This window comes from Anser anser (assembly GCF_964211835.1).
Source record: "Anser anser genome assembly, chromosome: Z".
NCBI lineage: Eukaryota > Metazoa > Chordata > Aves > Anseriformes > Anatidae > Anser > Anser anser.
In genome coordinates, this window is record NC_139723.1 from 31,844,369 (window position 1) to 31,868,767 (window position 24,399).

A 24,399-nucleotide genomic window follows, 5' to 3' on the forward strand; every position below is an offset into this window, starting at 1 on the left:
CAGAAAGGTGTGTTAATGAAGCAGTGACAACTTCTGGGAATTTTTTCAGAACTGTTGGGCCTGGTGGATGTACTGCAAATGACTAAATTACAATACTGAACTGGAATCTTAAGGTTCTGAAACCACTGGACTGTGTTCTGGATAGGACTTCTTGCGTAATCCTCCTAGGAAAGCACCTGCTTGATTACTGAATATCATTCACAGCTTAATATCATTAAAGTCACCATGTTCACTCTCCTCTTTTCAGATTGTCTTGACACAATTTCAGTTCTCGTCTTTGGTTGTTTATTTTTTTCTTTCGCATAGTTTTACAGTGAGAGCAGCCTGGCAAGAAGGAGAGCAAATATTTGTCCCGCAAAATGCAAGAGACAGGAAATTACAACCACTCCTGTATTTGCTAGATCGCATAAATTCCTGGTCAATAAGCATGGCTAGCTGGAAAAGGTGAATTTATATCAAATGTGTAGTGCCGTCTTTGCTTTTTGGTAGTGTTAATGACACAGGAATTGTTCATATTCTGTGAAAGTGAGTACTTGTAATTTTTTTTATCCCACAAAATTGGCCGCAGCAGTGCAGAGTATGCATCTGGGATTTCAGTTCTTTAGTGGGGAAAAATTGCATCTATTACCACAGCAAAGATTTTTTTTTATTTTTTTTTAGCCACTTCAAAGGATAGAAAATGAAGTAGAACTGCTTGGTGAACATCTTCCTGTAGGAGGTTTTACGTATTCTCCCTCAGCCCATCCACCAACATTGCCTCCCTCAGCTCCTCTCCAATTCTTAACCCATGATCCTTTACACCAGGAGGTGTCATTTGGTGTTGTAAGTATTGTTTTCTGCATGACATACTCATTCATTCATGCTGCGCTGACTGTCCTGTTCTCAATTCTGTAGTACATTTTGTCAAAAAGTAGCACTTCTTACTGTTGTCCATTAATGGCTAAAGCTGCAGCTGTGGTGTTTTCTTTAAGCTCATTTTAATCAAGTTAAGGATAACTTATGTGTTGATACCAGTAAACGATTTCTGACAACATTATCTGCAGAGAGAGAGTGATAGCAGTTACTTTGAAAACATATCATATTACCACACAGCCCAGGACTTCCACTGCAGAAACTAGTTCGTGTGATTTTGAAAAGCTCTTGTCAGTTACCTTACAGCTAATTCTTCATCTATACTGTGAGTTTCTACAAGTCAGAAAAACTAGAATGCTTTAAAAATAGTTCTTCTCCAGAGTGTTCGTGATGTGCCCACAAACAATTATATAGAGTGCTTCCATACTGCAGACTTCCGTATTACAGGAACAGCCAAGGTTGCTTTAAGCCACCTGTCTAGAGGACTACAAGCAGTTCAGCTGCAGCAGCACAAAAAAAAAATGAAACCTGGTCTGGGTTAAGATCTGCACTGAAATTTGTGCTTTGCAGTTAAGCTACATCCGGTGTGTGTGCTGCCTTTACGGTCTTTGTGGCGCACTTCAGTTCGCTACGTTGTTTTGTTTGAAAAAAGCCTTTCCCACCTGTGTAATGCTTGAAGAAATAACTGCAAGACAAGACTAGATGGATTTTTTTTTTTCAATTTTGACCTGTGCATCAAGTCATCGGAAGGTTTTAGAAGCACATTGTCACTTAAACCTTTACATAAGAATGAAATTTTAGGACCTGTACCTACAGAACACACTGCTAACTTTGCTTTATTAGTCTTTTGAAATCAAGCAACATAGTTTAAACTGAAGTTGAAAACATTTTCAATGAAATTTTCACTCACTATGAGACACTTTCAAAGACACTTTTAAAAACTTAGGTAAATTGCTTGGATTTTATTCACATCAAAAAAATTTTGATTGGAGTGAGTTTTTCTTGATTTCCATGTTCACTCATTAAAAGTAGATAGAAAACAGCATGTTTTTTGCAGAATATATATGATTTTTCCTCTCTGGTGTTTTCGTTCTGGGTTGCATACAGCTGAGGGGTGGAATAAAGGTTTATTATGAGTAATTGTACAATGTTTTATAAAGCAATCTTAAATATTTATAAAATTTCTCCAGTGGTTCAAAATGATTTTCAGAAAAGCTTGGTATTTTTCAAGTGGTCATTAATGTTCTCTTTTTAAAAGTTATGGTGGAATGGCTGCATCCCTGATTCTCTTTCAATCAGTGAACTGAAAACTGAACACAGCACATTATAATGATATTTCTGAGTTGCAGAATTCACAGAGCAGTAAAGCTAGTATTTACTCCATCTAGTTTGGGATCTTAGTTGCAAGAAAAAGACCCTGGTTTTTATATTGTGTTTATATGTAAGTCTGTGGCTATCTATTCGTTATGTCTCCATTGTAAATTTAAGAATTTTTAGCTAAATTGCTGGTGGTGTTGGTCTTCTGTATGTTCTTAAGTTTCAAACATGAAAGAAGGAATACTTTTTACTGAAGATTTTGAGTGCTCTTAGTTCCAAAAAAATAAATGCCTCAAGGCCTTCAAATTCGAATTCAATAATGGTATGTGAATTTCCATTTTAAAAATTACCAGAATTTTTTAGTACTTTGAATATTTCTGGGAAAATATAATTTACTATTAAATGGAAAATTTCTACCATGTATGTTCCCATTTTAGTAGGTAAAACAAGGAATTTTGAACAATGGTACTGTAAACATAAATATTTAAGTGAAGAGCTTGGCATGCAAATGAAAAAATATGATGTTGAAGCCCTGTTTTATCCATGGAAATTGAAGCTGTAGGCTTGTAGGCTTGACCATCTCTTAGGCATGGTCCAGATGCAGAAATTGTACTAATTTAACTCCACAAGTACAGTTTAAAGCTTTTCAGCCCCTCTTTAAATGTAATTATATGCCACTACTTTTTTAAATCCTGCTTAGAGATTTTGCTGTAGTGCATTGTGGCGGTGCCCCATAGCAGGCATTAAAGCAGTATGCTGACCAAAGAATTAATGAAGATAACAGCTACAGATCTTTAAAGGTTTTATTTTAAGATTTTTTAAGTCTTCTTCACTCTACCACTTGTGCACAAGCCTGCATAATAGCATGAGGCTTGAAGCAAGTCACTAGTTCAAGTCCTGACTGGTTTCCCAAACCAGCCTACATGTGGACTGAGCACTAAAGGTCTTGCCAGGATTCCTGTTACATGTTACTACTTTTTTAACATGGAATGGTATGAATTTGTTCCTGGTAGGAATTACTATTTCAAATTGTTGTAAGAGAGGCTTAGATTTTTGGACTTGAGCAATAGCTGGATTTTTTGAATAACACTTTATTGAAAATGGATTTTGATATTCAGATATAATTTTATTTCATGATTAAGAAAACCACATGTTGAATCACGGGATAACAGAGTGGTTGGGGTTGGAAAAGGCCTCTCAGGTCCTGTGGTCCAGCCCCCCGTCCTCAGTCGGGGACACCTAGCATTGCCCAGCACCGTGTCCAGGCAGCTGTTGAATATTTCCTAGGAGTGAGACTCCATAACCTCAAAGTTCCGGTTCCACAAGTTTCAAATGACACTTACTTTCTTCTCTCTTGTAGCCGTACCCACCGTTTATGCCTCGAAGACTCACAGGGCGCAGCAGATACCGATCGCAGCAGGCAATACCACCACACCCATACCATCCTAGCCTACTACCTTATGTGCTGTAAGTTCCAAGTACATTTTCTTCCATGTAGGTTTAATGAAGTGAGTTAACCAGTCCTCTCAACGGGAATCTGCAGTCTTCATGCTTGCACTCTACCAGAGAACAGGCATAGGCTGCACCAAAGAGGAGGAAAAGTTCTGTTCCTGTGTAAAGTTTTCAGCCTGTTCAGAATAACATACACACTCGCAGAAGAGAAAATATAAGTGAAGGATTTCGTACAACATACTTTTGTGTCTGTACCTCTTGTTTCTGAACTCTCCATAAAGATGACTTCAATATGGAAGTTCATCAGTAGCGTATCCTAATTATCTTCATTGTGTATTGTAGACTTTAAAAAATATACATAAGCTTCAAGAATTTTGTGTTGGGGAGTTAGGAGAATTTAGGGTTCCTGATTATTTTTTATATTTTATACATTTAAAGAAATAAAATATTGTTTAAGTCTGGACTATGAATGCAATGTCAGTATTAGCTCTCCGTAATGTGTGATAATCAAGAGATTCATATTGGTGGTAATGCTAAGCATTATTGTAAGTATCAGTTAAGACATGCATGCAATTAAAAAGGCAGCACTGGCAATATCGAAAATTGGCAGAATTAGCTTTTCCCTTGATCCTTTCATTTCAAATGTATATTCTTGATTTCACACTTAACATTTTTATCAGTTCTGAGAACTTGACATTTTGAGAGGAATAAATAAGATAGCTTTACCTATGCCATATGTTTTTGTGCCTTCCTTCAGCAAGGTGCTGAGCCTTATCATTGTTTGCTCTCATGGTAGATCAATGCTTCCAGTGCCACCTGCAGTTGGACCGGCTTTCAGCTTTGAGTTGGATGTGGAAGATGGAGAGGTAGAAAACTACGAGGTTGGTGCGCAAACTATGACTACATTTAAAGAATAGATTTAGATCAAGCGATACATAAAATTGCATTATATTTTGCTTTTTATCCTGGTTTTGCCTTTCAAATAAATATAATAACCGTGAAGACAGAATCCGGAAGCCATCCTTTCATATCTGTTTGCAGTACTGGATATCTGAAGTGCTTAGCTTTACCTTTTACCAGTTGCTCTTTCCCAGAAAACACCCTTCCAAACTAGTAATCATTAAATTGTTCAGCCTTTCTGTTCTACATGCTACTCTTCTTCTTTTGAATGATAAATGATTTTAAATATCAAACAAGAAAGTACATTCAAAAGAAAAGTTAGTGTTCTTATGTACATAACTGCAGAATAGTGTTAATATTGTAGGATTAATTGATCTAAGTGTAACATTTGTAAAACTGCTTCAGTGGCTTTTCTTCTTGATGCTTGGGACGGTACAGGAATTCACATCTAGAGATGCATAACCCTCTGTAATATCCTAGGTAGTTGTGAGGCAATTCAAGCTGGTGTGCCTTTGCTGGTTCTGAAACTATCTGATTCCCTTTGGATTCTCTTTAAAGATTCCTCCTTCAAAAACCCTTACTTTTGCATCTCTTCTCCAGTGCTCCTCTGTGTAGTAGCAGTACACCATCGTCAGCTGAACAGCGAGCGCTTCTGTCGTAACTTCTGTGCTAGTTCAGAAGAAGCATCATCTTGTTTCTAAGAAATTGCCCCGTAGGTTTGGCAGTATTAGAAATCTGCTTGTGATCAGTACTGTTTTGCAGCTTTCACCAACTCTTAACTTTTTTGGGCATCAGTTCTCTGTTAAGATTATAGTGGTATTTTTCCCAGGTCCCTTGGAAGGGAGTGCAAGTTACATACATGACAAAGTGCAAAATTAATTACACGAGAGGCTCTTAGTTGCAAAGCTTGACTCATAGAAAGTGAACATAAAATTCAACAACAAAGTATTTGAACTTTGATGGTATGCTCTCATTTTCCAGATTTATTATAAAGTCTCCATCTCCCAGTTCATCTAGCCCATGTTGTGGAGCAGGAATCAGAAGCTGTTCCTTTACATTCATAAATCACAGAATCACAGAATGGTTTGGGTTGGAAGAGACCTTAAAGATGACCTGGTTCCAACTTCCCTGCCATGGGCAGGGACACCTCCCACCACACCAGGTTGCCCAGAGCCCCATCCAGCCTGGCCTTGAACACCTTCAGGGATGGGGCATCCACAGCTTCTCTGGGCAACCTGTGCCAGTGCCTCACCACTCTCATAGTAAAGAGTTTTTTCCTAATATCTAGTCTAAATCTACCTTTTTGTTATTTAAAACCATTGCCCCTTGAGCTGTCACCACACCCCCTGACAAAGAGTCCCTCCCCAGCTTTCCTGTAGGCCCCCTTTAGGCACTGGAAGGCTGCTGTAAGGTCTGCCCGGAGCTTTCTCTTCTCCAGGCTGAACAACCCCAACTCTCTCAGCTTCTTTTCATAAGAGAGCTGCTGCAGCCCCTTGATCATGTTTGTGACCGCCCTCTGGACTCACTGTAGTACTTCCCTGTCCTTTTTGTGCTGGAGGCCCCAGGGTGGAACACAGTGCTCCAGGTGGGGGTCTCAAGAGAGCAGAGTAGGGGGGAAAATCACTTCCCTCACCCTGTTGGCCATGCTGCTCTTGGTGCAGCCTAGGATATGGTTGCAAGCGCACATTGCCAGTTCATGTGGAGTTCTTGGTTTCCTTCAGAGGACTAGAATTGTAGTATATTCTTAGGAAGCAAATTTGTTGACTTTTTTTTTCTGTTTACCTACACTATTAATTTCATAATGGCATGAAGGGATCTTTCAGAAGCAAAATACACACCAAGCTGTGCAACCAGAGTAGCATTTTGAAGTTTGGCCCTGGATTTTGAAATCCCGAAGAGAACATTTCACTTAGTTCAGAAAGGTGGTTGAAAGGTGTTGGTGGACAGGACTTCCCACGATGTTTGTTTTGTAGGGGAGAACTAAGGGTTCTAAACATCTTTTAAGAGTGTGATTTGTGCTACCAGGTTGTATAGTGACATATAATGGCCCCTCCACCTGTAGCAGAACCAGAGCTTGTTTAAACAGAATTTTTAATACCTGATTTCCTTATTTTCCAGGCACTGCTGAATCTGGCAGAACGTCTGGGAGAGGCCAAACCACGAGGACTGACAAAGGCAGACATTGAACAGCTCCCATCCTACAGGTTCAATCCAAACAACCATCAGTCAGAACAGACATTGTAAGTACATTTGTGTCTTTCAAGGTTATGCAATTTATGTGTCTGTATTTGACTATTTAGATTGCAGCCTCAACTACACCAGAAGAGCTAAAAGCAGTCATATCAGTAACCATTTTTTTCTTAGATTGTTTTCCAAATCAAATACTCTGTAACTTCACTGTAAAATGTCTATGTAGCCTCACATTATTTAGAATTGTTTCTATTTAGTTCTTCACATTTAAAATATTCTAAGTGAAGGAAGGGTGTTCTAGGATTCAGCATCCTAGAATCTAAAATAACATTGTCAGTTTGGATTTTGGCCTGTGTTAAAATAGCTTCACGTGTTGAAGTTTCAAGTGCTTCTGATAGAGTTTAGTCCGTGGTTTAGGAGTGCATTTTCTTATTTTTAAAATCCATTAACTTACTCTGTCTGCAAGATCTGCACAACTAAGTGGAAAGAGCACTATAGATAAAAAGATATTTAAAGTGACTCAGTAACAAATTAATTGCAAGAAGTTTTTTCTTTGGTATTCTGGTGGCTGTGCCCCTCAGTTCAACTTCAGTGTCAGTAGGGAGTGAACACGATCTATATGCTTGTATTTTATTTATTTAGATTGCAGCCTCAGCTACATCAGAAGAGCTAAAAGCAGTCATATTCAAAACAGTAGAATTTTTTTTTGAGTGAACTTCATAAATAATCGTCTCCGCCATTTTAAATTTTGGTGAAACATCTGTTCTATGAATTGGATTTGTTGACTCCTGTGAGAAGCAGCACTTGCTTTGTGATGTAAAAGCACAAAAAAAGAGAGTTCCCAGTTTACCTTGGTGCATTACACATCTTCAACCACAAATACAGATAACTGTAGAAGCTACTGTGTTGCAGTCATACCTGCAAGGTTGTGTGTGGAATGTATATTCTGTGTTCTCAAATAACAGATACATTTAAGCTTTGATGTCTTTTTTTCAGGTGTGTGGTGTGCATGTGTGATTTTGAGTCAAGGCAGCTACTTAGAGTCTTACCCTGTAACCACGAGTTCCATGCCAAGTGTGTCGATAAATGGCTAAAGGTAAAATCATCTTATAGAGAATTCATTATATAGGGATTTTGAGGAGGGGTGATTATTATTTTGGGATTTATTTCACTGTTCTGCTTCATTTCATCTCTTGCTTCATGTTTCTAATATTTATGGTAGAAATGTCAACAGACTTCAAAGTACAAATTAGAATTTCCCTAACTATGGTGAGATTAACTAGTTTCAATAACCTTTGTAGCAAAGAGTAAATATTAATACCCTCCCTCTCTGCTTTGCTATCAACGTTAGGTTTTAGAGGACATTGAGTGTATTGTGTGTGTACATATATGTGTGTGCATGTATATATAGAATTACAATATATGTGAATAAAACTTAACCATAGTTATGGTTTTACATAATTATGATATACACTTTCAAGACAATTTGAGGAAAAAATAAAAGGGTCTAGAATCAGGACAGCTCAATAAGATGACAGAAAATAACAGCTATATAGAAGGTATGAAGAACAGGAGATACAAATAAGTAGACGATACGCAGACATTTGTACAAGCCGCATTAGCCAGGTATATTGCCAACAAAGTATCCTAACGTCTCACCTTTTTTCTGTATTTTCTTCTATTCAGCTTTATTTTAATCTTTGTGTAATCTTTATAGAACATTTGAAACTGCAATGATTGCATATTAAAAAAGTATATTGGAAGCAGTCCCTAGAGGACTAAAATAAAAAAAAAAAATAGAAAGTACAAGCCCTTTCCTTTTTGTCTTCCTAAAGGCAATAAAATATGTGTCTTTGGTATACGCTAAAATACTTGCTGAGGAAAATGAATAATCAAGTTAATATTGACTGCCTTCTTTCAGCTAACTTTCAGAAGAACTGTTGTCCTTTGGTACCTGAATTCATGTACATACCTGAGAATAAGCAAGAGGAATATAAACATCTGTTTGTTTTATCTTCAAATTAAAAAAAACACGCACACACACACAGATGTATTGTATTTCATTCGGTAACTGCTAATTAAGTAGATAATTTATATGAAAGTGGTATTCTCCAGTGTCCCCCTATTCCTCTTGGTGCTCAGGAAGTGTTAATACCGCATTTTTAAAGTCTTTTCAGTGCATAAAACTTAAGTAATTTGTGGAGTTAACAAAGTAGTCGTGGATAGCAGTCAGTCTGTTTTATGAGGAACAGAACTAGGATCATTGGACAGCATGTGAGACAGAGGATGCTAAAAGCTTAAATAGGTTAAAATGGCTATAAAGATTTTAAAAAGAAAGCTCTTCCCAGGCTATTAGTGCAAAAAATCACCCGTGATTCATGGAGATCCTGATCTGCAAATTGCTGGGAGTTAGGAAAATACGTCAGGGAAGTTGAATGCCAGCTTGTCCTGCTCTTGTGCCCCTTATTGCATGCTATTGGTCTCAAGAGCCAGGAAATTAACTTAAATGAAGCTTTTTGGGGACTCTATGGCAGTTCTAGCGTTATATGTAGTACTTCTAACTGGTAATGAACTGGCAATTGAATTCAGACCAGCAAATGGGAAAAAGCAAGCTTACATTAGCCTTTATTTTCAAAATCTTAGATTTACTGTAGTAATGGTGAAATAGCTTTGCTTGATGCTCCTGTCCCAGCTTAGGAACCATGTATTTTCTAAGAGGTCTGAGTGTGGTATATTCTAAAGGTTGTTATATCGTAGGAAAACTCTATGAGCATAAGAGCGTCACCTAGATGGGTGAATAAGGTGAAAGAAATACAATCTAAATGTAAACGAGGTGCAAGCATACCTACAAAAAATGGTTTGTATTTTCATAACATATCCCAAAGCTGGATGCAAAATGACCTAGCAAGAATAAAGCACCCTGGTGGAAGGTTGCTGAAGCAATATGTGTAGGTTTAGTTTCATGGAGCATCCGTGAAGATGCTGTGTCAAATAAAGGTGATTTTGCCTTGCAAACCAGAACAAATTACCTCTATAATGTCAGCTTATTTTAATATAAATAAATAGGTTACAGGTAAAGCAGCAACCATCTGGAAGTGAGGATAACAGAAAGGTATTTTGGGTTGTAATTTTTTGCTTATCTCCATTTTTTATACATTTGACAAATCTCTGAATATGGTAATAGTATGATTATGTCCACATCTACATAATTCACAGCATCCAGCCAACGTTGTGTTGATAAATTTTCCAAAGGAAGGTAAAAAGCTTAGCAATTAGTACTTTAAATATTAAAAAAAAAAAAAATGGTCCTAAAGGGTAAATAAATAAGTAAAAACTACAAAACTTCAATTTTTTAACCTTGTCTGTTTAGCCTTGACTGGAAAAAAAAAAAAAAAGGTATCCCTCTTTCTTACTGGATTAATCTTTTTTCTTTGAAGAAAATATGTGCTGTCTAGGAATATTTCGTATTGATCTGGAGCTCCAGAGTCAAGTTGATTCTTTTAAGCTTCATTTTGTTAGTGAAAGTTGTAAAGACATAGTGATCCAATGTGATAATTGAAAGAGAATAAATCCTTATTCCGTTGCCTGATGATGGTGGAGCAAATAAAGTGTCAAGGCAAGTTTTGTGACTTGTCTATACATGAAAGCTTTGATCTGCCCTGTGGAAATAATGCTGTGTATAGTGCCACCTCTTCATATAGTGTGAGCAAGCAAGAGGAAATGTTCTTTTAAAGTGCGTTATGTCGCCTGCTTCTGGTTATATTTCTCTGGTTAAGCAAGGCTAAATACTTGTGAAAGAGCAGAGGAAATACTTGGGTAAGAGCAGAGGAAATAGAATTAACAAGATAATCCTTTTTCTTTTCATAATATTGTCAACTCTCATATTTTACAGTATTTGGTTATTTCTTAATATCCTAAATCCTTTGGTCAAATATGAATACATGAGAAATCTTTTCTTTTGTAAGGTAAAGTTTAATCATCATTCCAAAGGACAGCTTGAAAATATGATCCATCTTCACTTTTAGGATTTAGGTCCAGGTGGCAAGGAAAACTTGATTTTATGTTTAACAGTCTGATAGGAAACGCAGTATTATATATGAGAAAAGACAAACTAAATATTACATATTTTCCCTTCGTTCTGATTGATTAACACTAAAGAAGTGCAGTGGTTGTCAGAGAATTCTAGTGACATTACAGATTAATTGCTCTAAATGCAGTTCACTTTAGCTACAAATTCCTATCAATCACAACTAAAGTGGTTAATTCACGGTGCAACTCTCTTTTACAGTACAGAAAGTTGGCTTGGCTGAAGGAGTGACTACCGTATGCCTCTCTTTGCACCTAAAAGTCTCTTTAAATGTCAGGAAGGGAAGTGAATTTTAAGAAAGACAAGAATGCAACTAAATTTTAAATGGATCTTCTAGTAGAATCTTGAAAAGTTGCTTAAAAAGCAGTGCTTCAGTGTGCATGGCTACTTGTTTTGTCCTGACACAGTGGGTTTGTTTCTGCAGATTCTGTCAAGAAATTTTACTTAGTAATATTCCTGCCGAATGCTCTGTTTCATGCTGCAAATGGTATATACTTCATTATTTATCTTGGTAATTACCCCTTGATTTATTAATCCATTGAATTTTAAAGAACACACCTTTTTTATTTTAGAAATTATGTTAGCTGAACTGTATGTAGAGTAATGCAAAGTAGTGACCAATTGATGGCATTGTCTTCAAGGAATGCTCTTCAAGGAATGCTCTTCAAGAAAGAGCAAGGAATAACTTTTGAAATGATTCTCGAGTTCATGCTTTAACAAAACTATAAAGCAATATTAACTGTGGTATAAACTATACATCAATAACAACAGAAGTAATTGACAGAAAAAAAATGTTTCATTTTAACTGACATTAGTAAGAAATGTTTTACAGTAATAACATGCTACATTGGCACTTATAGCTTGGATTTGAAGTGTGCAGCAGTGATGTTGGAACTGTGACCTGAGGAGCCATGTTTCTTCATGCTGTCAGTTTTGTTTTCACTAAAAAGTTTGTCTACCTTTGAAAAATGTGGAGTTGACAGTGGCTGGTCCTGTTGTTTTAGGAATTAGAAATACAGAATCTGGTAACTAGATTACCTTCCCTCTGCCCTTTGTAAAGTAAATGTTTGCCATAAATATAACATTTTTGGGGGGGTGTTTCCTCTTACTTTCTTTAAATGAAATTATACCTTTACTTAAAAAGAGGAAATAAAGACAGAAATAGTCCCGGTAACCCAAAGAATGTTACATTTCATCTGTGTTAACATTTTAAAGAAGTTGTGAAAGTTGCAGGATACGTATTTTCAGTGAGTGCTTTAGTTAAGGGATAAACTTACACCTGCTTTTCTGTATGTTACTTGGGCTTTGAAGTTTAATACCTGTTTAGCCAGGTCATCTTCCTTCTTTTTATTATTATTTTTTATGTATTTTCATACTAGAACCCTTTCTGTTTTTCCCTGCTTTGCTTTGACCAACTCTATATGATGGGTTTCTGTGAGAATAACTGGATAAGGAGAGTGTAAAGAGTAGTGATCCCTGATCAGTAGAGCTTGTGACAGCATGACACCTTCATATAGGGCATTTATTTCTGGCCCACTGTGGCTTGTTTGGTTTTGCTGGGTTCCTCTGCAACACACAGTACAACTTCTAAGTTGCACCCATCTGATTGCAATATACCATGACTGTAAGTCTACATTAATATAACCACCATCGCATAGGTAAAGCCCAGTTTGCTGTTTTCCTCTATCTCTTAAGATAAAAAACCCATTTTTTTTTTTTTACTTTTGTAAACATAATTTTGAATTGACAGATGGACAACTCTAAAGTAACAAAGGAAACTTAAAAAGGGCATAAACACACTTTGTCGTCTCTTCTTCATTGCTTTTGAGTATTCTTCAGTGCTGAAAGTAGCAACCTTGTCATCACGGATGTTCTGTGTCATGTACTCATTAACAGTGTATTTGTCAGTAAAATAAACCCTTTTTTGTTTCTGGTTTTACAGGCAAATCGTACCTGCCCAATTTGTCGAGCTGATGCTTCAGAAGTGCATCGTGATTCAGAATGACCAATCTAAGAGCACAAATCTGGTTTGGATGTTCCTGGTCAGGTGTATATATGAACTATCTATCGAACTTACCCATGTGGCTTCCAGCCTTTCCCTTTCCACAAAAGGTTCAATGGACCTTACTTTGCACTGTGTGACTTAATCAATTAAAAAGCTTAAAACTAGTCTTCACAGTTACGGGATTGTTATACTAACAGTGTGATTGGAACTCCAAAGATTTTTTTCTTTAGCTTAATTCTGTGTGTGCACTAACATTCCCTGGTTTTTGTGTGATCATTCCGAGTGTTGCTGCGAGATTACTGTGGACGTGATCTTTAAGCATGTGCTTTTATATAAAATAAAAAGAAAAAAAAGTGGTAGCTCCAAACAATATAGCAATCTACCTTATATAGAGCCTTCAGATACTGTGAGTGGGAATGAGTGGTGTGAACGTGTGTTTGTCAGTGAGAGGATGTGTGAAGCGTGCTTGTGACCGAGCGTGCATGTGTGTTTGAGAACCTATATACCAGCATGTACTGAGAACGTATGTGTGTAGTATTAATTATGCTGCAATGTATAATCTTGTGTGTTATTTAAACAGTACTAGTACTGTACACTGGTTTCTTTCCTTGTGTTTGCAGTTGCACACTGAATGTGATGGGTGCAGCAATTACAGACATTTAGTATTTCCTCCCCAACATACTTAGAGGTATAAAGACCTTTCTACCTACTATTCAAACAAGCGGTTATGCTTCCCCTTCATTGGAGGCTTTAAGCATGTACCACAAAAGAGTGATTGTTCACACATGAGTAACCTTGTTTTACTAGCATATGTTACAAAGTCCAGATTTTTAAATTGCTGATTTACAAGTTATTTTATCACTGTAAAGTTGCAATATCGCACAAATCATTTAGCAATATTAACATTTTGAATTATTAATTTGAATATCAGTGTGTTTCTGTTCTCCCTTTCAGTTTTTCTAGCTGGGTTATAATTGCATTCGGTTGATTTCAAATTAGAGTTAAGTTCTGAAGATGCTGCGGTTATGTGCTTCTTTCATGAAAGGAAGCAGAAAGGACGCTGAGGGTCTTGTGCAACAGCTCTTCATTTTTCACCATTGTACTTGCTAAGTACGTGTAATCTTTTAGCTTTTAAACATTGGCTTTAATCATACACATTCTTTGTCATTTACTAGGGAGTTTGTATACAATTAAAATAACTTGTAAGAGGTTACAATTTTATTCCTGCAACTTCATGAATAAAATAAAATTTTTAGCATTTTCACAGAGAAGTAGAACTTCTGATTTTTTTTCATTGCATCACAAAAGAGGGTGGTTTTTGGTCACTCATTGCAGAATTCAGTTGCCCTGATGCTGCTTCTTGTCCCTCCTTATTTATGTGATGAGTGTAATATGAAGAAGGAACTCCCTTGGTTTTTGCAATCGAGTTTCCAGAGTGCTCCACTGTAGGATAAAATGGGAACACCTTCCAGAAGAAAGTGCTGTTAAACAGGAGGCAACCTCTATTCAACTGTTTTCTGAATAGTATTTTCTCTGTGCTTTCGAAGAAATTAGTTTCATTTATAACATTTCAGTCTGTTAACATCTTCAAGATGTTTCACGAAAATATTTAGGTCCACGTATACCATAGTTATTCAAAGGATGCACTTTTTACATCAAAATGCTTCTAAGTTCAGTGTCATTACTTTGGTTGCAGCAGCACAAGTGGCACAGTTAGCAGTGTTGCTGTTACTTGCTGCCAGTCTCAGCTTTAAGTTTATTCTTTATCACTTCTGAAGTTTTTGTATGCTGCTGTGCTTTAGTGTCAGTTATAATTTCAGACAGTGTTACATGTTCTCCGTGCTGCTTGCCCTCTTTGAGTATTCTACAGACCAGTCACAACTCGTGGTGCAAATGAAATAAAAGCACAGTTTTGCCCTGTTTCAGATGATCTTGCTTCCATTTAGTTATGCAGGTAGTTCTCAAAAACACTGAGTCTTTCCATTCCTATTCATACCTAAGAACACTAACTAAACAAAAATATGCTGTTAGATCAAATTCAAAATGTTAGAATTTCTTCTCTCTTCCAGAGGAGTTAAAGAGTAGGTTTTTCACAATAACACCTAGCAGGTTAAATTACATATAGTAAAATTTATTTTTTTAACAAATGAAATCATGTTTAAAAAAAAAAAAGCATATGCCACATGTCTTACAAAACTTAGGCTCTTTTATATAGCTGTAAAAGAAAAGTTTCTATGTGTACAGATTTAACCATAACTAACACTACTATGTTCAGTATTCAGTTTGAAGCATGGAAAGAGGGCACTTTTTCTAAGCTAGATACAAATGCATAGTGAGCAAGAACCATTCTTCTGAGGCCAAGGGAAAGTAGTCCTCTTTCTGGAATTGAGAAACCTTGATGTGTAACATGCCTTTTTCCCCAGTGAAACTATGTGAGGCAGTGGGAGATTGAGATGGAGGGTCTAGCTTGGTAAAATTCTGAAGTGAATTGTTGCACTCTTACGGCTCGTCTCTTCTGGAATGGTTCTTTCGTTTGCATGGGACTCTTGCAGATGTGTGTGGACTTGCTTCCTGTGGTTAGTGTGTACAAACAGCACACATGCATATGTTCTGGATCAGCTCAGACGAGCTACAACCAAGTCCTCTATGTTGCGGCTGTCAAGGGAGGGGGATTCATGCTCAGCTGTTAACTGCCATGTGTTATGCACGTTTGTGTGTAATTTCACAGCCTGCCATGGTGCCTGGCAGCACCAGCATCCAGCAAGACATTTCTTATGTTCATTCCCTTCCTGCCATCACCTGTCTCCTTCTTCTCAAAAAAAAAAAAAAAAAAAAGTTTGCTTTATCATAATGGCACTGCTGTGTTTTTGGCATAAACTGTCAATTAAATTTGACATTTTGGTGGATATCAAGGCCTATAGATAATTCCAGCGTCTCATTTTGTGGCTTTCTTTACAAAAAAAAAAAGCCTTTTGTTGTATGCCGTTTTATACGGTCTCTTGAATGTGATTTCACAGCTGTTAACCCGTCATGTAATACAGGGGATGACAGTTATCAACCTTTTTAATTTTACTTACAGAAAACACATTTTCGACTGAGTTATCTTTGGGCCTTTATAAAAGCTGTGTTTTTTTCCTTTGGTACATTGTTACCTCATTTTGCTACTTGTGTTTCAGATTTGCTAATGATTCTGAAAGCTTATGGGTTTTGTTGGAATCATATTTTGTCAAGTGTTTTCTTTAAATCATACTCTATTGTATCATTTAATGTGTAGTTTTAAATGTATTATAAATATCTGTAACCAAATCATTTGAAGGCTTGATAAATTTTTAACAAAATTTGTACATTTTTTATGAGAGTTACTAGTAATGCTTTACTAGGTAGTGCAATGAATTTTTATTTTTAATCCCTGTGCCCACTTTTGGAGTTGAGAGAGTTGTTCAGTAATAAATGTATGATGTACACTTACACACTTTTGTCCTGTTTTTTCTTCTAGAAAAAGGTGAATTGTTTCCTTCCAGTATTCTTTATGTTTCTCTGCCTCATCATGCAACTCTAGATATTGGCAACATAGAATCACAGAATAATGTGGGTTGAAAGAGACCTTAAAGATCACCTGGTTCCAACCCCCCTGCCATGGGCAGGGACACCTCCCACCACACCAGGTTGCCCAAAGCCCCATCCAGCCTGGCCTTGAACACCTCCAGGGATGGGGCATCCACAGCTTCTCTGGGCAACCTGTGCCACTGCCTCACCGCCCTCATAGGAAATAATTTCTTCCTTATGTCTGATATAAATCTGCCCTCTTTTAGTTTGAGACCATTTCTCCTTGTCCTGTCACCACACGCCCTGACGAAGAGTCCCTCCCCAGCTTTCCTGTAGGCCCCCTTTAGGTACTGGGAGGCCGCTGTAAGGTCTGCCCGGAGCCTTCTCTTCTCCAGGCTGAACAACCCCAACTCCCTCAGCCTGTCTTCGTAGGAAGGGTGCTCCAGACCCTTCATCAACTCTGTGGCCTCCTCTGGACTCATTCTAATACATCCATATCCTTCTTGTGCTGGGGGCCTCAGAGCTGAAGGCATTGCTCCAGGTGGGGTCTCACGAGAGCAGAGCAGAGGGGTTCAATCACCTCCCCAGCCCTACTGGCCACGCTGCTTTTGATGCAGCCAAGATATGGTTGGCTTTCTGGGCTGCAAGCGCACACTGCTGGCTCATGTTGAGCTTCTCGTCAACCACCACCACCAGGTCTTTCTCCTCAGGCCTGCTCTCAATCCATTCTGCATCCAGCCTGTATTTTAGCTTAGAGATGTGTTGTAGGTGGAAGGTTTATCTTCTAAATTGCAGTGCATAGAAGCATAGGATCATATAGATTGGAAAAGACCCATACGATCATGAAGTTCAGCCACCACATAACACTAACAAGTCCACCACTGAAGCAGGTCCCTAATTGCCACATCCATTCGTCTTTTAAATACCTCCAAGGATGATGTGGTATAGACTTTTAAATAAGATCTACTTTGAGAGATCATAAGAAAATGACACAAAGTGTCATATTTTAGAAGTGTAAAATGGTTGTAGTTAATAGAACACAGAGCCTTGCCTAAAAGATCAGCTTTCTGAAAATAACGACATAGTCAAAGGGAAATTTGAGGGGATGGAAGTGCTCCTTGGGCATACAGTTCACACAGTGTGTTATGGAGATGTGTTAAATGTGTCACATTTTGCAGTGCTGTAAAGGTGGGGAAAAAATCATCTTGAGTTAAGGGTGAAACTGAATTGCAGGGATTTTGGGTCACACAAGGAAGTGGTGGTTACACAAACAAAAAGGAGCCCATCCTATAGGTGTTTTCTTGTTGCACTTCAGTTAGTTTACATCACCTCATTAAAAACAAGAAATATATATATATATATTAAAGGTTTTCATTTACACAGAGTATTGAATAGGTTTATCATCAGCAAATCTTAATACTCAAAGCATATCCAAAGATCCATTGTTGCTTTCAGAAAGGAAATCCTTATGGGGGGATTCATATGCATCTTTAGGATATATAATCCTGGATACAACTAGTTTACCCTCCTTTGTGCAGCAATGTTAATTATTAATTACACTGTTACAGTGCTGCCAGTGGTCCTCGTGAAGCTGAGGTACATCGCTGGAGCTGGGCAGCCCTGGGTGGGGACCTCAGAAGGGCTGGTGGCTGGCTTGGAGCCTGCACTGGCAAGGCTCTGAGAGCAGAGCAGGGCGTCCTGCTCAAGACGAACCAAAGCATAGCTGACATAAGCCTTAACCCATTTAGCTGCTGTCTCCGCACCAGCATGTTGTCCGCTCCCCTCTGGCCACTGCTCCTTGCCTGTAGAGCGGCACCAGCACACGTTGTAGGAGCACTCTGCCAACAGCTCGTGAGGGGCAGCACAAACCCGCGCGAGGCTCCAAGCACCAGGTTAAACCCACGCTACAGCCGTATCCACCGTTCACGTGGGTTGTGCTGAGTTAGGCAGCACTCCCAGCCACAGAAAGCTAATCCTTTTTGCAATAGTTTTTCTACACTCACTGGGCATTAAGTGCTGTATGGATGGATGGTACTGTAATGGGAGCCTGTTTTGTAGTCTGTCACGCTGTGAGTGCACGAGGCAGACCTTTGGCAGAAAGAGAAACCCTCAGCAGCTTTCTGCAGTTCCTTTCTGTGCAGAAGAAAAGAGGATGTTTGGCTGTTCAACGGGAAGCCTCTGAGTGGGGAAGCAAGGCTCAGAAAACATACTTGTCAGCTGGTAGGTGAAGTGGCAAGTCTGCCTTGCCAGACAGTCTTCTCACTGCCAAACCTGTAGATTTTCTGCTTTTGTCTCCTGTTAACTGAGTATATTATTTATTTGCTGTTCCCAGTACAACCACCTTCAAAATCTAAATCCCTTAATCCTCAATACCAAGCCAAGCTCCAGCTGTTCTATAAAACCATGGACACATGTTACTTGTAACCCAGGAGTTGTCCTTAATTTCGGCCAGAAGTGAAGTTCTCCCCCATCTCTCTCCCCTTGCATCACTGGAATACATAGAGCCCTCCACTCCTTCCAAAAGAACAGGGTTTATGAAGCTAAGTCTTGTTTCCCTAGGATATCTTCATACAGTACATTTCTGCAAGGAAATCTGTCCAATTCTTCCTACCTGGCTGACTCGTGGCCTCACCAACCACCATGAGCCCAGTCTTGCAGTCTTTGCAGGTAGGAGTAAAACAACGAGGAAAGCACTGATCAGAAGCTGCTGTGTCCTATGTCATCCAAGCAGATACTGAACACTTAGGAAAATAGGCTGAGCAATTATGCTGCTGTTTGAGAAGTCTTGCACGTTCTGTGTCTTGGTGTGTTTTTGCTGCCTTGGTCACCATTGTCAAAGCAGGACCATTTAGCAGCCTGTCTCAGGTGATATCAAAGCTGAACACTGGGGACCTTGCAAGCTTTTACCGAGATCTTTCTCATCAAACCACAGCACTGACTGCTTAGTAACACTTTTGATCTCAAGTACTGATTCTGGCAGAGGTTTCTTGCTTCTAGCACCAGCCCACGTGCTGGCTTTCCACCACTTAATCTTAACTTTCAGCTGGGAGGCAGCGTTCAAAAATGCTATAAACTCCCAAGTAAACAAGTTTAGCCCTCCCTTCTGCAGTTAAAAGCAGCTTTCTGGTTTCTGCCAGCACCAAGTAATGCAGCGGTGCCATCAGAGGGCAAAGAGTAAATTGCTAGTGGGTAGGAGGAAAGTGGAGAAAGAATTGGAGGAAAGACTGCCCTTCTGGTCCCATAGGATGGAGTTTATGCTCTCTTCTTGTGCAAAGTTCCTACTGAATTACATCAGGAAACTGCCTGAATAAAGAGCCCAGTCGTGCTTTTTGTGCATCTCCACAGAACAAGGATAACTTACCATGCCATGCAAGTATGGCTATAGGACAGGAGTATCAGCAAATACGTGAAGGTATTCCCTTCCTAGTAACTTGGGATGTACGGACTGGCTGAAACTCCTGAAAAAAAAAGAAAAAAAAAAACAATTTGCAAAGTCAGCAAAGAGTTATTTCAGCTCCACAGAGAAATATTACGTATTAGAGATGCATCACAGATCAGCACAGCAACACCTGCACCAGCAAACAGAAAGGCGCCTGAGCTCAGATACCTGCAGAGCCACGTCTGCTGCCCTCAGACATGGGCTGTTCTGCCTGTGTAAAGCAGGTTGGAGGAGCAGCAGGAGTTTGGCCACAACCAGTCCCAGCCTGAAGAGCGGAGTTGCCCCCAGATCTTCCTTTCCTGACCTCCGTCTTCCCACCTCCTTTGTGTCACAACATCTCGCACTCTTCCTCAGCCTATAAAGCAGCTGTATTTGCTGATCCTGCGTTGCCACTTCCTGTGAGTCTTCTGCCATCCTCAGTTAGCTGGAAGGCCACGGTTTAAGTATCAGCGGAAATGCTGCCACACAGTCACCGTGCAAGGAAGGACCACAGAGCAAGCTTGCGTCGCCGGAGGAACGCACACTGAGGAGTGAGGTGCCTGAGGCACCCAGAGCAGTGGGCAGGTGTGCGCAAAGGTGAAAAGTGTTTTCTAGCAGGAGAAATGCATGAAAGGTCCTGGGAAGAGTGAGGGAAGCAACCCATGTGTGCCCTACGCTTAACGTGGAGACAAGGCAGCCTGGAGGAGGATCCCATTGCTGTCAGCTGTTCTAGTGGCTGCAGGAGCACAACACCCAGAGGGTGCTGGTGGTGGATGGGTCAGGCCCTCGTGGTTCTGAAACTGATGATGCCATCTACTGACGAACACTGGGTTTTACCACAAAACAGCCCGTTCAATACAGCAGCGACTGGCAGCAGAGCCGCAGCAGGCCGCGGAGCTTTGGGTCGGTTTGCTGCTGGCCTCAGCACTGGGCCTGACACAGCGGGGGTCCCGCTGGGCCTGCAGTCGTGTTACAGGTGGGATGTGAGGTAAAAATGCTTCAGCTGAGCCAGGGCTGTCTCACGTGCTTTTCTTACACGTTATTAATGAAAAAAGGCATATATATAAGGAGATCCTTTCAGGTATGGGAACAGGTTAAAGCCCTTTAGACAGGACAGAGTCTGTCTGGCCAGGAGAAACACGTATCACCAAACCACGTCTGGTGGGGGTTGGAAGATGTTTGTTGGAGAGGGAGGTGGAGAGAGGCAATGGGGAGAGAAGCTAAGAAGCGGTTCAGAGCTTGCATGAGTACCAGGAGCCTGGGCCACCTCGTAATCTTGTTCAATAAGTGAATGTAAGTCTCTTGGGTAGCAGTGCAAGCTGTGGTACTTCAGCCCCTGAAAGACAACTATCTGTTACTCAGGCAAGGAGCACCTGCTATGCAAGTGGCAGTGTTCAGCAAGTATGCAAAGAACAGACAAATAGCAGAATATCAAGGATAATCCAAGGGCAGAGGATGCAGAGATTGCTTATTTTTTTAGAGAATTTTGGTTCCTGGTGAATGCACTTTGATTTCAGTGCTACCTTTGCTGGGTTGTCCTAGGGCACTGTTGTTCACGCAACAGTTAGCTGCATGGCGGACAAGCAAGGCAGAGAAACAGAAAGTGAAAATAGGATGCTGTCATAAATACAGATAGGTGGGAGGAGATAGGAAGCAATATTTTTCTTTCCCCTTAGTGCTAGTTAAAAACCTGTCTGTAGGAAACGCATCTGTTGCTGAAACGCAGTAAGTAAAAAGGAAAAGTAGAACAAAGCAAGGCCAGTACAAGAAGGGGACAGCAGGCAAGATAGTGCACAGATGAAAACACCAAACAGAAATCCTACATCTCCTCCCCCAGAAGGGGACAGGGCTTCTTCTTTCCAGCTTCTCTTCTGACCTGGAACAAGATGGCTTGGTCCCTGGGTTGGGCTTTCTGTGTCCTATGGTAGTTGTTAATAACAGCAAGTAACAAGGGTCGTGGCAAAGGAACAACAACAGGTTGTTGTTTGCTTGTTTGTTTGTTTGTTTTTTACTGGAAACTATGAAGAAGCATGGGAAATGGGGGCAGAAAGAGGACTTTACTTGGCCTTTTGCCCAAGTTCTCTTCAAAAACAAAAACAAAACAACCCAAATCTGTGCTCTGAGGCAGGCTGGGCACAGCTGTGGGTTATACCTCACCGAGGAGGGGACACAGCAGCTGCCTGAACTGCTCTACCTGCCCAGCCACAGCAAGGCCCGTCATCCACACGCAGGAGGCTCCGGCTGCAATGTGGGGACCTTTCCCGACAGTGGCTGGTATCCCCAGCCTCTGCCCCTTCCTGGGGGCAGCACAAACCACATACGTCTCTGCCTTTAGCTGAAAGCCATGCTTTTTGGCTCAGCTGCCTAAAGGTTGTACCTGCAGTTCTGTCTGATGCAAACTACTTGGGCAAAAGTGTGTCACTTGACTTTTCTGCAGCAGGAATGGTTTCTCTTCTCGAGCCAGGGGGAAGGGTGACTCTTACTGAAAGCACCACAGTCTGACACGGGGTGTTTGGCTTCATCCTGTCGAACATTCACTCTGTGCAGCAGGGGCTCCCTGTCACTTGACGTCTACAGATGCTGTGTAGCTGCCACTTCTCACTCCCCAGTGTCTCTGCCAAGGTGCAAAAAGAGTCCAGATCCTCACCAGAACCTGTGAATTGTACACGAAGTCAGACTCCACTCCTCCCCTTTGCCCTGAAACCCCAGAATGAAGAAGAAGCCGGATCTGTGTGAGGAATTTTCTGCACAGAGACACAGGAACACCCCGGCTTCACCCCTGCCAGGTGTCTGTGTGCTGCGGCTGCCAGCCCCACGCAGAGGCTCACCAGACGTGCACCGAGCAGGACAGTCACTTGACAGGGGAAATATAAGGCGGTATCCAGGCTTAGTTTCCTCTTCATCAGGCGTTGTGGGTCTTCGTCACCCCTAGCGTGCAGAGGGGTTACAAAGCCCAAAACCAGGGAAAGGGAAGTTCAGCTGAGAACAAACAGGGGGAGGCTCAGCCCCCTTCAGCTCCCTTTGGCCCACCCCAACCAGCTGGCTGTCAGGGTGAGTGGCTCCAAAGCAGGAAAATGTCACGGCTCCCCACTGTTCATCTTCTTGATTTAACTAACCTCTCTTCACTGCCAGCACTGGAGGAGAGCTCCTCCTGGCCGCAAACAGCCCACAGCACCCTCTGAGGCACCTGAGCCCCATTTTGAGTGCTTCACCAGGCCCCTCTGCAGAGACAAACGTGGGAGCTGCACAGAGGAGCAGGGTCCCTCCTGCTCGCCTGGCCCCTCACCACCACAGGGCAGCGCTGGCTCACGGTGTCAGGCAGGAAAATACCAGGGTGAAAGTGCGTCCGACCTGAGTGCATGGTACCAGCACCTGACCACCCGCTGGTGCTCATGCAAACGCTCGTTTTACTGCAGCTCTCTCCTCTAAAGCAAACAATTAAAAGCATTGGAAAGCTGAGAGAGATGAGCTCAACGGGTTCCTTTGCAAGGTCCTATACGAAATGGGAAATAGTGTCCCAGGCAGTCACAACCTGCAAGCTGCAAGGCACGCACCCATGTGCAATGTCCTCCCAGCCAAACTGATGAGCAGTTGTTTGGATAGGTAGGCCAGCAGGTGGACAGAGAGCCTCCTGTGCTGCTTGGCACTAAGCACTGCCATCAGATGCACAAAGTCCAGGCTGCAGCTGGGTGCTAGCACTGCTCCTCAGGGAATGTTTAATGCCCTTATCTACAGACAGGGCAATAGGGTGGAACGTGCTCTCCACAAGCCCACGGTGATTATGGATGGGAGGTGACAGCAGGCAGAGCAGCTCTGCAGAGGGCCTGTGACAGGCTGGGGAAAGGCACCAGCATGAATCCCACCAAGGTCAAGGCAGGCGAATGCCACGTCTGGGATCATCCCGTGCATGAAGGAACCCCTCTGCAGCGGTTCAGGCTGGGCACCAGCAGGCTGGGGAGCGGCTGTGGCAGAAAAGGGCCCAAGTCTGTGGGCTGAACACCTTCCCACAGCACGTCCCCCTGGTGATGGAGACCAGCCTCAAGCTGCATGTTGGTCCCATTGAGGGAACCCTCCTACAGAGGCCACTCAGAGAGCGATGGGGTTGAAGCACAGCGTGTCAAAGGAGACATGGGAGGAACTGGGCTTGTTCAGCCTTCAGAAGAGATCTCAAGGCTGTCTGTAACTCCCTTTTTGGAGGAAATAGGTGATGGGGTCACAACTGTCCTTGAAAGTGCATGGTGAAATGACAGGGCACAAGGTGCAACAAGGAAAATTTTGACTTGACGCTAGGAAGTTTTCCCCGTGGAGATGGTCAAACATTGCAACAAGGTCCCAAAGAGGCTGTGAAATCCTCATCCTTACTACCTCCACAGCACCAGGCTCTAGCCCTTTTCTGTGTGGGATGGTGAGACCAGGTGGTCCCCAGATACTGCTATGAACCCTCACCATTCTGTGACTCTTGCATGGGCTCTGAGCAAGGCACCCTTGGAGAACGTTTTTGTGAACCACTGAGTATCCGTGCAGCTTTTTGGCAGGCCTGGCATTCCCGCTGCTGTCAGAGGGAGCACCCTCGGCCCTCAGCTCTCCACATCCTCTTGCATTCATACATGCACTGGCTCCCAGGCTCGCCGG

General features: G+C 41.2%; 1 protein-coding gene across 5 annotated transcripts in view; it reads left to right on the forward strand.

The window, feature by feature from the left end:
- The window catches only part of RNF38 (ring finger protein 38), a 125,178-nt gene extending 108,905 nt beyond the window's left edge, over positions 1 to 16,273 (forward strand). For all 5 annotated transcript variants that reach the window (XM_083819158.1, XM_083819159.1, XM_083819161.1 and 2 more), the window contains 6 exons: positions 661 to 822; positions 3,530 to 3,636; positions 4,418 to 4,502; positions 6,640 to 6,761; positions 7,708 to 7,807; positions 12,741 to 16,273. In XM_083819158.1, coding sequence (XP_083675284.1) covers positions 661 to 822; positions 3,530 to 3,636; positions 4,418 to 4,502; positions 6,640 to 6,761; positions 7,708 to 7,807; positions 12,741 to 12,803 — 639 coding nt within the window. In that variant the 3' untranslated portion in view covers positions 12,804 to 16,273. The remainder of the gene's footprint in view (positions 1 to 660; positions 823 to 3,529; positions 3,637 to 4,417; positions 4,503 to 6,639; positions 6,762 to 7,707; positions 7,808 to 12,740) is intronic.
- The last annotated feature ends 8,126 nt before the right edge of the window (positions 16,274 to 24,399 follow it).